Source organism: Paroedura picta, chromosome 4 (genome assembly GCF_049243985.1).
Source record: "Paroedura picta isolate Pp20150507F chromosome 4, Ppicta_v3.0, whole genome shotgun sequence".
Classification (NCBI taxonomy): domain Eukaryota; kingdom Metazoa; phylum Chordata; class Lepidosauria; order Squamata; family Gekkonidae; genus Paroedura; species Paroedura picta.
In genome coordinates, this window is record NC_135372.1 from 82,310,155 (window position 1) to 82,323,034 (window position 12,880).

General features: G+C 42.5%; 2 protein-coding genes across 6 annotated transcripts in view; both read left to right on the forward strand.

Moving 5' to 3' along the window:
* Positions 1 to 1,296, forward strand: part of LOC143835697 (calreticulin-like) — a 44,121-nt gene extending 42,825 nt beyond the window's left edge. For all 3 annotated transcript variants that reach the window (XM_077333774.1, XM_077333772.1, XM_077333773.1), the window contains one exon: positions 1,045 to 1,296. In XM_077333774.1, the coding sequence (XP_077189889.1) occupies positions 1,045 to 1,176 (132 nt within the window). In that variant the 3' untranslated portion in view covers positions 1,177 to 1,296. The remainder of the gene's footprint in view (positions 1 to 1,044) is intronic.
* Positions 1,297 to 10,638: 9,342 nt separating this feature from the next.
* EPS15 (epidermal growth factor receptor pathway substrate 15) overlaps positions 10,639 to 12,880 on the forward strand; it is a 98,884-nt gene continuing 96,642 nt past the window's right edge. For all 3 annotated transcript variants that reach the window (XM_077333777.1, XM_077333775.1, XM_077333776.1), the window contains exon 1: positions 10,639 to 10,866. In XM_077333777.1, coding sequence (XP_077189892.1) covers positions 10,840 to 10,866 — 27 coding nt within the window. In that variant the 5' untranslated portion in view covers positions 10,639 to 10,839. The remainder of the gene's footprint in view (positions 10,867 to 12,880) is intronic.

Here is a 12,880-nt window from a genome sequence, read left to right on the forward strand (position 1 = left end):
ACTGTTACTTCTTCTTCAGCCTTCGAATAAAAGGAGAAATAAATCAAGTGCTTTAACTCAGGACACAGCTATTTCAATATGTTCTACAATGTTTACAGCAGTGGTCCCCAACCTTTTTATCGCTGGGGACCAGTTAACGCTTGAAAATTTTACTGAGGCCCGGGGGAGATAGTCTTTTGCCAAGGGACATCGCTGCCGCCGCCTGAGCCTCTGCTCCGCTTGATTTCCCGCCGGCATCCCTGACTTCACACCACCCACTAGGAGGTGCTGCCAGCAGCAGCTGCGTAGTGCCACGCCAAGGGGGAGCTCCAGCCATGGCGGCCACTGGAGAGCACCAAAGATGAGCCAGTGGCAGAGTGGCAGGGCAGCCCCTGAGAAGACAGCCAGGGAGGAGGACGAGGGGGAGCCGCGGCCCAGTAACGACTGATCCACGGACCGGTCCCGGTCCCCGGACCGGGGGTTGGGGACCACTGGTTTACAGGACTAGTTTAACATGTCAAACAACTTAAGCTCATGTATAGAGTTCTGTACATATAGTTATGCAGAGTAGACCTTACAAAATAATATTGTATATGCATAACCCCATGGATTTTATTTACTGGGTTAGCAGGCCAGTTACTTATTAAAACAGCAACCAGACTGTATATAACAAATCAGGTTGTATGTGCAATAGAGTATGCTTTTTATCACTAAGGTCAAGAAATACTCCTGAGAACAGTGCATTACATTTAAAGGCTTTGATGACTATCCTCCTGAGGCCTTGGGAAAAGTTCAGCTCCTCTTAGTCATTGACTTTTTCTCAAACCAAACTTTCAAAGTAAACAAAAACCTATTTCTAAATTCATAGATAGGCTATGGTGCTTACAGAGTTTGAAAATATATTTTAAAAATCATTCTGAACCTTCATTTGAATCTAAGAGGGAATAAGCCTGCCTAAATACTTTGTAGTTTATTTGTATTAGCTTTCGTATTAGTGATGTTTTGTATTGTATCAGTGATGTTTTCTATTCACACTTTTTTCAAAACTCTTGTTCTGATAAACAGGAAAGGGAATGGAAGAGAAGAGAGAGACAAGATACAGTATATAAAAAGATAAATGAAAAGGAGGAACCAAAAGGAAAGGAGGATAAGAAAGAAAAAAAGCAAAAGGATCCTAATGTTAAAGATGAGCTCTAATGAACCAAAACCTATTGCATACTCATCACGCTGTTGTTTAATTTCTTGATATTGTACTTATTTTCTAATTTCTATTAATGAATCCGATAAATTAAATGGCAATAAAAAAATTCAGGCATATATACTGGTGTGCTAGTAAATAGTAAATGGCTGGTGATTATGTATGTTATGCTAAAAACTGTTAAAGTGCAATTCTATGAAGAATTACTCCAGTCTAAACCTAGTATGTCAGCAGTTTGTGCAGTGCAGAATACAAAATACAGCATAGAGCTATTAACTCAATTCCACAGTCACATTCCCTGATCTCTAGACCAGAGCTCAAATTAATGTTATTTGGGCTTAATTCTTCTACCTCAGACACAAATTTCTTTCTTATTCATGGTTTGTTATAATCATAATTTAGTATAACTAGATGCATTCAAGCTACTTACATTTACAACTAAACAGGTGTGCCCTAAACCATGGTTTGCAAACACTTTACATTCAAGAAGCCAAGAAACACCGCAGCATACGCTGTAGCGTATCCAGGGTATAGCAACCAGTGGCCTGAATGCCACTTGGTGTGTGTGTGGGCGGGGGGGGGGGGGAAGATGCAGGAGGATCTAAGTTTTTTCTTATGCATTGTACATGCCATGCTGGACTGTGTGGCGCACGTGATGCTGGGTAAACCGTGCTTATCTTCCAGCAGGGATGAGAGTGAGCAAGGTCAAGACAGTGCACGGGACAAGTATTTGCTTCAAGTGCAGAGCAGCAGACCCAAGGTGCTGCTGCTGGCTAAGTCCCTCTAATTCTGACCCAGCCTCCCAGGTCAGTGGCCCCAGCCTGGCCCTCACTGTCCATGCCCTGACCACTGACCTGCCTGCTGCCTGCCATACCACCTGCACCCATTCTCCCACCGCCTTCTGCCACCAACTCCTCATCAACAACATCAGTATGCGGCAGCTGGCCACCCCAGGGAATGGTGGGGCCAGGAGCACTGTAGAAGTAATGCAGGTTGCTCCCACCTCCTGGTCACACTTGGGAAGCCAGCACTCTAAAGTGGTTTACACAGGCTGGCTGGCAAACACAGGGCTGCACCCTGCCGGTCTCATGAGGAGAGGGAAAGTTGAAGAGCAGTCTCCTTCACACTGGACCAGCCAGGGCCTCCTTCCTCACCAGAATTGTAGGCTTGGTCAAAAAAGAAAATTCAGCAGCGCATTTCCCTGGAATGAAAGGTGAACTGCACACTTACCTTGGGCACAAATCTGACTAGGTATTCCACTGAGCACACAGGTTCCCAAACTTTTTGAGCCTGTAGGTATCTTTGGAATTCTGATAGAGGGTAGACATAATCACGAAATGTCTACTGCAGGAGGCAATATACAGGAAGCACAAGTATAGGGGACAAAAAGATTAATTTTCAAAATACACTGGAAAAAAGGGAGAGAATAAAATCAATACTATTGTGGCAGCTGCTGCTGAAACATTTTAATCTGCATAGTGGCCAGTCAGAAGCCCTGCTGTGAAAAAGTACCACCTATCCCTAACCACTTTCCCAAACAATAGAGAGGCACCAGGAAATGAGTTCACAAGGACTACGGTACCCTCATGCACCTTGCTGGGACCCCAGTTGGATTCATTAATTCAGCCTGTAAAGCAGGCATACTGTAATAAAGATCTTTAAATAAAAATGCTAAAACTCTGAATCTCCCAAGAGCTGTCTGCTAGGGCATAATGAACTATGCCCAATCATGGAAAGCCTAGGTTAGGCGAATTCAGCATAACCTCGGCCTATTTTAGCTTTTCATCCTTAAAGAATGAAAGATCATGAATCTGGAAGAATTCTCAGTGAATTAGACCTCTAACTCATGAATGCACATGTAAATAATGAACCAGAAGAAGATTCATTGCACACATACTCTGGAACAGGGTGATACAAAATACATGCAGCATAGGAAAGGACCAAAGCAATCAATGAGATTTCTTATTATGTTTAAGGTTGTTTGTATGATTGGACATTAAAACTTATTAGCATTAAAAATTTTTAAAGGAATTGAGAACACGGTAATAGAGAGGGCTGTTTCCTGAGGCTTCAAGCCAAGATTCTTCCTATGATGGTGATAGCTGTTTCCAATTGGGTGTTCATTGCAGACATAAAGATGGTGCTCCCTGGGCCACCAAGAGCCAGCTTGGTGTAGTGGTTATGAGCAGCAGCTTCTAATCTGGAAAGCCGGGTTTGATTCCCCTGCTCCTCCATATGCAGCCAGCTGGGTGACCTTGAGCCTAGTCACAGTCCTGTTGGAGCTGTTCTTTTACAGCAGTTCTGACAGACCTCTCTCACCCCACCTACCTCACAGGGTGCCGGCTGTTGGGAGAGAAATGGAAGGTGATTGTAAGCCACTTTGAGATTCCCTTGGGTAGTGAAACGCAGATATAAAAAACAACTCTTTCTTCTGAACCACCTCTAAACTTCTAAGGTAGGATAAAAATAAATAAATAATAAATCAAACTTTATTGCGGGTCTCCACTTATCATATTCTACCAAGGAGCTACTTCAGTTTCCTTCAAAGTTGTTTTTAAGTTGAGTCTCGGTTAAATCCCTTAAAAAATATATGCTCGAGTTTTTAAAAGACCACTGCTCACTAAAAACTACAAAATAGTACACTAATACTTTAATTCTATATAGCAGACTTTTTTTACTTTTTTACTGCAGAATAACCCCAGAAATATTTTTCAGGCTTTGAGGAATCCCAGAAGTTGTGACATGCCCCTTCGAAGTGGGCATGGGAGCCAGTCCAATCAATCATTTACCTGTAAAGTAACAGTGGAAGTAAGCCACCTGAACTTCTGGGAAAGGCCACATAACTCCAGGGTTCCCTTAGATCTCTGGTTGGGAAGCCCCAAATTAAATTTAGTAGTCTGGAGTAGCTCTGCATAGGATTTGCATTGTTAACATTGTCCAAAACCTATTTGAAGTATTATAAGGTCATAAAGCTTTCAAATTCAAGACAATTTCAGCTACAAAAAATAATTTGGGAGAACAATTTAGCCTCTAGTATTCAGAAAACAAGATAATTAAATCTGCTGCTATTATGCCTCCACATTCTCTTGATATCATGCCAATGGAGGCAAGACACAAACTTAGCATTGTATCATAGAATATAATCATAGAATAATAGAGTTGGAAGGGATCTCCTGATTCATCTAGTCCAATCCCCTGCACTATGCAGGACACTCACAACCCTATCGCTCATCCACTGTAACCTGCCAGTCCCTTGAACCTTCACAGAATCAACCTCTCCATCTGATGGCTATCCAGCCTCTGTTTAAAAATTTCCAAAGATGGAGAACCCACCACCTTCCGTTCCACTGAGAAACCACCTGTTCCACTGAGAAATCGCTCTGTCAGGAACTTTTTCTGGATGTTCAGATGGAATTTCTTTGGAATTAATTTCATCCCACTGGTCCTGGTCCATCCCTTTGGGACAAAAGAGAACAACTGTGTTCCATCGTCTACATGGCAGCCTTTTAAATACTTGAAGATGGTTATCAGGTTAAACCTTTCCTCATATGTCTTGGTCTCCAAACTCCTCACCATCTTTGTTGCCCTCCTCCGGACATCCCTCTTCAACTGGGGTGCCCAAAACTGAACACAGTACTCCAAATTTGGCTGAACCAGAGCAAAGCGGTACCGTTACCTTCCGTGATATGGACACGATACTCCGTTTGATACAGCCCAAAATCAATTTTGCCTTTTTAGCCACCGAGTCACACTGCTGACTCATGTTCAGTATATGGTCTACTAAGACTCCTAGATTCTTTTCAGACATCCTACTGCCAAGACAAGTCTCCCCCATCCTATATTGGTGTATATGGTTTTTCCTACCTAAATGCAGAACTTTACATTTATCCCTATTGAACTTCATTTTATTCAGTTTAGCCCACTTCTCAAGTCTATCAAGATCATTCTGTATTCTGATTCTGTTGTGTTTGATACTCCTCCCAGTTTAGTATTATCTGCAAATTTAATAAGTACCCCCTCTAATCTCTCGTCCAAATCCAAATCATTTACAAAAATGTTGCACAACACAGGACCCAGGACAGATCCCTGGGGCACTCCGCTTGTCACCCTTCTCCAAGAGGATGCTGAACCATTAACAAGTACCCTTTGGGTACGATCTGTCAACCACTACCTAATCTTGGTATGTTGCTCACACAAGACTCTTCACATTCCATCTAATACTCCTCAGCATCTTCTCTACTCTCATTATGTTTAACTATATGCTAGAAAGCACCCCTGAGCACATTCAGGTGCACTTATTAAAGCTGCCAGCACTAATGTGATGCCTGTAGTATTAATATGGATTAGCAGACAAAGAGGAAGTCATCATGGCTGTCACATTTAACTCCACTGCATTGTGCATCTAGTATACTACAGTTCAGGACAGAATCCAGGAAAATAGTCCAAAAGTGGGGGAGGGACAATGAGGATATTAATGCATGGTCAGGGTTTTCCCCCAGTTTGTAGTAGGCAAAACGGGGAATGTTTAAATACACCACAGTAAGGGCTTGTTCTAGGACTGCTGTCAGGTTTCTATACATAGCTGAACTTTGATGTAATTTGTGCTTTTGATGAACTAGACCTGGTGTTCATCTACAAAGCTCTCCAACATCTTTTTAGACTGCAGTACTTATATCAAGACATAAAGGAAAAGCAAAACATTCCTTAGACAGCCCTAGAGAGAAAAATAACAGTTTTGTATGATACATCCCTCTGTAGCAGACAGCATGGAGGCTTATAATTCAATTTGTATTTTGTTACTGGCTAGCCCCTGATCTATTTAAATATGTCCGCGATTCTGTATAGAATGCAGGCAAGATGCTTTCAGATTGATGCTTGAGACATCTTTTTTTCTTTCCTCAACCAATCTAACATCCAGCTTTGGGTTGTCCTCACAAGAGTTACATGGCTTTTGTTATGGATCAACATGCCTATCTACAGCCTCTGGGAAATAAGTTTACTGGAGGCATCATGGGCACGTCAAATAATTAGTCTTACAGCTGTCACAGGTTGGCACATTCAATTAGATATTTATAGACTGTATATATCTCTATTGTCTTCATTAGCATTCCTTATGATCTTGTCCAACAGTTATGTTCATCTTCAGAGTCCTCCATGTTCTGAATTTGAAGGGTGGCAATCAAGGAGTGGGTCTTCTCAGTCTTCTCAGTCTTCTCAGTCATGGCACCAAAGTTCTCTCACTCAACCCAGGAAGATTTGTCTGTCTCATTCTTTTGCCATCTTCCAACAGCAGATGAAGACTTCTTTTGTTTCATTTGGCGTTTCCTCAATGATCCCTCCTTCCTAACTGATGCTTTATGTTTTGTATGCATTTAAACTTTTATATGTATTTTAACTGTTTTATACTCTTTAAAAAGTTGTTGTAATGAGTTATAGTTATATTTTAATTTTTTATGTATTTTAGAAATAAATGTTTGTAATTAACTCCCCTTTTTAAGCTTCACTGGCACCTACCTTAATCTTTTTTAGGCGCCAAGCCAAAACATTTATTTTTACCCAGGCTTTTAACTGAGGGTTCCATCTTTTCTTTTAAGCAGTCCTTACAAGTATGGTTCTAACCTGTTTTATCAATACAATTTCAGTCTGCTGAATGTTTTAATTTTTTTTGTCACAATTTCATGGGGCTTTTTATTGTATTGTTTTTACCTTGTGAGTTGAATCAAGCACTCCTCCCCCAAAAAATGTCTATGCTGCCCTTCCCCAAGGGTTGAGCTTTCTAGTGAGATGACATATACTTTTTCTTAACAATAAATTTCTAATTTTTCTCTGACACACATAATCCCTTTTGTATGTATGGATAACCAGCATCTTATTCATGTATCTATTTGTTGTATACTTGCTTCTCTTGATTCTTGTGGAAGAGTATGGGAGACGAGTTCTGTATTATCTAATTTAATTACTAATGTACACTTTTGTAAGCAGCAAGATATGAAGGGCCAGTCGCAAAGAAGTATCAGTCTCAGAGCAATTCCCAAGACATACAGTGGCATCCTAAGCAGAGTTTCAGCTTTCTAAACTCATTGAAGTCAATGGTTTATGGTTGTGTGAAAATTCTTGTTTCCCCTAGAACTTTTGCCTGCACCTGGGGTGAGTTACAAAAAGGACAGTTTGGCCTTCTTTCCTACAAATTGGATCAGGACCATATAGCATCACAAGAAAGCTTCCAATTATTGGAATTTCCCCAGGTAATTACTGGAAGAAATTATCTCTGGACTGCGCCTGTGTGAGACAGAATATCAGTTTCCTATTCCCAACTCTTCCCCACCCCCCGGGTTCTCCACTCCATGAGAAATGGAGCTGTCTGTCAGGACTGGGTGTTTTGTAGATGAAGCAATTTATGGACACAAATGGTTAGAGTCCTTAGAGATCCCTCTCTCCCAAAGATCAGGCACTTCAATTGCTAAAACATATTCAACTAAATGTCTAATTAAGCAGGAAGCACAGATAGTTAGAAAGCAACTTATTGAAAGGAAAGTTATAAACTTACTCCAAGTTGTTTCTTTGAAGTTATGTAAACATTTTGATTGAGCATGGACAGTTTGTCTAGAAATGAACCAGCAGGAACCTCAATGAACAGCTTGAAAGTTCATGCTGGTTGGCCAGCCACAAATGTGACTTCACTAACCACGAACTGGCCTAAATCCATTACAAACTTTAGTTCATGAGCTGGCTCATGCCCATCCTTACATATAATACCTATGGGTGTAAATTTAAAATCCACCATTTCATCTATTAAAATTAGAAAGACTGAGATATAAAGAAGAAGATCAATCCTAAAGATCCTCTGATTTCTCACTTGGAACTCTGCTCTATGTTTTAATTATTGTTCTTGTGTTTATACAGACCTCAAAAAAGCAATATTTCACAATTAGCTTAGCATTCTCTTACTTTAACCAAGGCAAAGTATACCATTGAGTCACAACCAACTCATGGCAACCCTATGAATATCTTACCTCATGGGATTTTGAAAGAAAGAGATTAGCAAAGATGGTTTGCCATGTCCCTTCTCTGCATAATAGCCCATCTTCCATAGAGGTCTCCCACTGAGGTACCAACCCTGCTTAGCTTCCAAACTGTAACAAGTTCAAGCCACTTAGGCTATCATCACACCAAGGGGGAAATGGATACGGATCCAGGAAACAAATTTTGACAGAGAACAGTTTCTGACAATTTGTTTATCCAAAAACATAACCCTTCCAATTTTGTTACTCCTGCTTCAGAGGGGCAGCCATGTAATCTGGGAGAGGTCTCAATCTGTATGCACTTCCAAGCCTCACCTGTGTTTGTATAAAAATACTAGGATTTGATTTACAGTACCCCACATTTCCCAGTTAAGGGTAAAATGCTGTTCAAACAAAATAAAAAGATGATCTGACTCCAATGGTAACAAAAATGAGCACATCTTATATGACATATTCATGTAGGTACATTTTATTGTGAACAGATTAACTTCAAAAAAAAGTTAGCTTACTTACACCTTCAAGGCCAGGTAAAAGAGAGAAGAGAGGTTTTATATAAGGTAAAACAGCAGGCAAACAACAGTCAAAGAAGATGAACATCTAACCAATCAGAGGGTGGATCCAACTGCATTAAAGTGAGAGAATTCTTAGCCATTTCCCTCCTAGATCTTCTTGCATTCAGAGTATACATCCAACAGTATACACCACTTCAATTATGTTGTTGCAAAAGATTAACATAGCTACTCCTCTGAAATGTCACTTTGTTTTTGGAATTTAAGGTACCATAATGCTCTCTTGAGAGCATAATTTGTATTAAGACAATTATATATGCTAAGCTTAATGGAAAATCCTCAACATCAGACACAGCATACAGGTTAATGCGAATTAGAGAATGCATGTTTTAAATTTCACATTGACTATTAACCCTATATTTCCTTCTGGTTTCCCCTGAGCTAAAGAAAATGTGGGAGAAAAGAGTAAGAAAGTGGGTCTCTGTGGCTGTTATTATTTTGAGTCCCATAAGCAAGATGTAGACACCATGTTTGAGGGGCCACAAAAGTCAGCTCCACACAAACTGACTTTTGTTCCAGGCATCAGCATAATAGCCCTCCTTAAGAGCCTCTTGTTGTGCAGAGTGGTAAGGCAGCAGACATGCAGTCTGAAAGCTCTGCCCATGAGGCTGGGAGTTCGATCCCCGCAACCGGCTCAAGGTTGACTTAGCCTTCCATCCTTCCGAGGTCGGTAAAATGAGTACCCAGCTTGTTGCTGGGGGGGGGGGTAAACGGTAATGACTGGGGAAGGCACTGGCAAACCACCCCATATTGAGTCTGCCATGAAAACGCTAGAGGGCGTCACCCCAAGGATCAGACATGACCCGGTGCTTGCACAGGGGATACCTTTATCTTTACCTATAGGAGGCAGACCACTGCTGATCTGGAAATTAAATTTACAGTGACCCAACAACTATTCTGTGTTGCAAATCTATTTAAACCCAAGTTATTTATTTGTATTTCCCCCCACTGGTCAGGATGAGGGCAATAAGTTTAATTAAATAAATAAATGAGGCTTGCCTAATCTCATCAGAACTCAGAAGCCCAGCAGGAGCTGGGTCCAGAGCCAGGGAATGGCAAACCACCTCTGAACATTTCTTGCCCTGAAAATCCTACCTGCAAGGTTGCCATGAGTCTGCTATGATGGGGCAGAGGAATGGGGAATACTCTCCATGAAAGCACTTTCCAGACTTGCATCTGCCCACCAGAGTTCAGCAACGCCACTCTCTTCATATTATCTGAAACAGCTTCACAAGCTACGTTGGCAGTAGAATTATTTATATTCTAGGTACTAATTTAAACACCCCTTGCAATTCTGAAACAACAGAGGCAGTAATTGCAAATAAGAACCTAAAAACTAAGCCCTACCCTTCACCTGGAGGCATGTAGGTCTCAATGAGCCTGCCTCACAAATTAAGTATAATAGAATTGTAGGCTTTGTAGTTGTCTCTCTGTGTGTTTTAATACTAGGTTACTTTAAATTGGTTCGTATTAAAAAGTGTTCCTTACTTCATAATAGAGTGAGAATGGTCCAGTGAGGAAGAAAAGAGAACAATTATATTCGGAGTGCTAGGAAAAATTCGGATATATTAAAAAACAACAACGCTGTTTTGAGCAGTTGAGGTTTATAACATACCTTGAATTTAACTAGACGTGTTCTTGAGAAAACGATTTGTGGCTTGCACCGTACCTCAGCTACTCATAAAACACTAGTCTTTACTGTCAAGAAGTCGCTAACACCACGCCGCATTTACAAATGCCAAAACCTCTGGAAGAAAATACTGCCGACATCTAACTCCAGCACGTGTTTTCGTGGTAGCCGAGCCTTGCTGGCTCAAAATGCGGGGCAGGCCAAAGAGTGGGTTCCGAGGCCGGGTTTTGCGGCCGGCTGGCCGCTCCGGTCCAGAAGAACAGTCGGGAGAAATCCGGCGCCGGGATTTGCGGCGTGGCGGACAGACGGGCGGGGCCTGGTTGGGGCGGCTCGGGAAGTTACTGAAGTTGGGTCGCGAGGGGAGGATCGAGCGCTTGCCCGCTCTGGCCCTCTGCGGCGCTTTCTCTTCTTTCTGCTCGTCTGGTGCATGATGGAAGCAGCATGGCTGCTCATCTCTCCTTGACACAGGTAACTGCAGACCCGTGGGAGGTGGGGAGGCGTGCAGGGGGTCTCGCTCTGGTTCGCTGGGAGCCGCTGCAGGCCTCTTCTCGCGAGGAGCGGCGGGTCTGCGCCCCCCCCCCCCCAGCTCGCGTGACTTCTCGCCCTCTCCTTTCCTCGGGGCCCTTTCGCCACTTCACCGCTTCCCCTTCGGCCGCTTTCTTCGCCCGGCCTCTCGCCCGCCCCGCAGCCTCGTCCGTGTACTTCATTCTCCTTTGACGACGCTTTGGGCGGGCTCGCCTCCCCACGGGTTCTTCTCTCTCCTGGCAGCTTCCTTCTTGGTTTTCGTGCTCTTTCCCTCTTCCACCTTCTGTTGTAGGTCTACAGCTGCTTTACTGCCACTTCTGTGGAGAGTCCCGTGCCTTGCTCGCCCGGCGCATTTATCTTCCAGGCCACTCTCAGGATCCGCCGAAAAGGGCTGTAGTTCGCTTAGGACTACATTGGCTACTGTGCAGTCTGCCACAGGCATCTGCAGTTCCTCCATACTCGGTGTCACCGCGGCTTCCCTTTTCATTTGTTTGATTTGGCTCCCCCGCTCTTGATGAATGCCTTTAATCACCAGCTCTATTGCTGTGTCCCTCTGCCCGATTTCCTGTTCAGTTCTTGTAGTATAGTCTTTTTGCATTCCTACCAGGCCATGGTTTTTTACCTCTCGCCCTCCCTCAATTTCATGTGAGGGACAAATTTTTACTCAGCACAGTTCAGATGCTTTTCTTCAACACTCCTCCTTCTGTAGTGTGATGTTAAAAATGCTGGTTTCCTGTTGGTCAAATGATATTCATTCACCCTGTTTTATCTTCCGTGTGGCCCAGAATGGCTTATAAAATTGTGTACAACAACAACCCTGTGAGGTAGGTTAAGCTGAGCAAGGTCCAAGGTCACCGAGAAAGCTTCTTTGGCAGTATAGCCATTCAGACTTGGTTTCCCAGATTGTAGACTTTTTAGCCACAACACCATACAACCACCTGATTTTTAAAATTATGCCTATCTTTGACCCATTATGCACTGGGGTTTAGCGCACATTCGGGGTGGAATGGCGGCGACAAATCACCGATAACGCACGGTGCCGGCTGTAACCGGCCGCAGCTTCGGTGCATGCCGCCGAAAAAGCCGCGTTCGCGAAATGCGGAAGACAGCGCAGCTTCCGGGTGACCGGGGCGCAACCAGAAGTGGCCCCGGGATCGCTGTGTGCATAATTGGTTACTCTGGGTTTTGCCGTCGTTGCGCCCCGTCCCATGCATAACTGGTGTGCGTCGCGGTTTCCCCCTCCGTGTTTTCCATGTGACCCGAAATCGCTGTTTCGGCAGCCGTGCATAATGGGCCTTTCTGATACAATTTAGGCATAGTAGGTTTGAATAGAAAAATAAAGGTGGAGGTCAGTTTGGTATAATTCAAGGAATCATGCTAATAAAGAAAGACTGTTTGTTTATAATTCAAGGCTTGACAAATCTTTGATCCATGTTCACCATAACACCTAGAAATTTTGTTCTGGCATCCAGTTTTTTCAGTAACAATAATTTCATTGTGCTTTCTCTCAGTGAAGAACAAAGTTTATTTATCATTTCACATCAGAATGCTTTGTGATATGACATAAAAATGCATATCCATTAAGTTCTTCTGAAAGCGTGTTTAAATGTTAACTGTTCATCATTCAGTAATAGTAGATTAATTCATTTCTAAATCAGTTGCTTTCTGTACTCCTTCCAATATTCAATTTAGTTTATGCTTAGTGATGATATTATGGACATCTCAGTAACTATCACCCCGTCTAGAAGAATCTTTCCATTGGCGTGCTGTAATGCCTTCCTGACATTGGAAATGGCAGGACAGTAAAATGTCAGTTATTAATTGCTTATGTGAATGTGATCCAAATCAGGTAGAGTCATTATTTCATGTAATGTTATATTGTCCTCTGTTAACTGAGATAGAACTATATCTTGGATAAGGAATATAGATGAAACATCTGAGATCGAAAGGATTCATT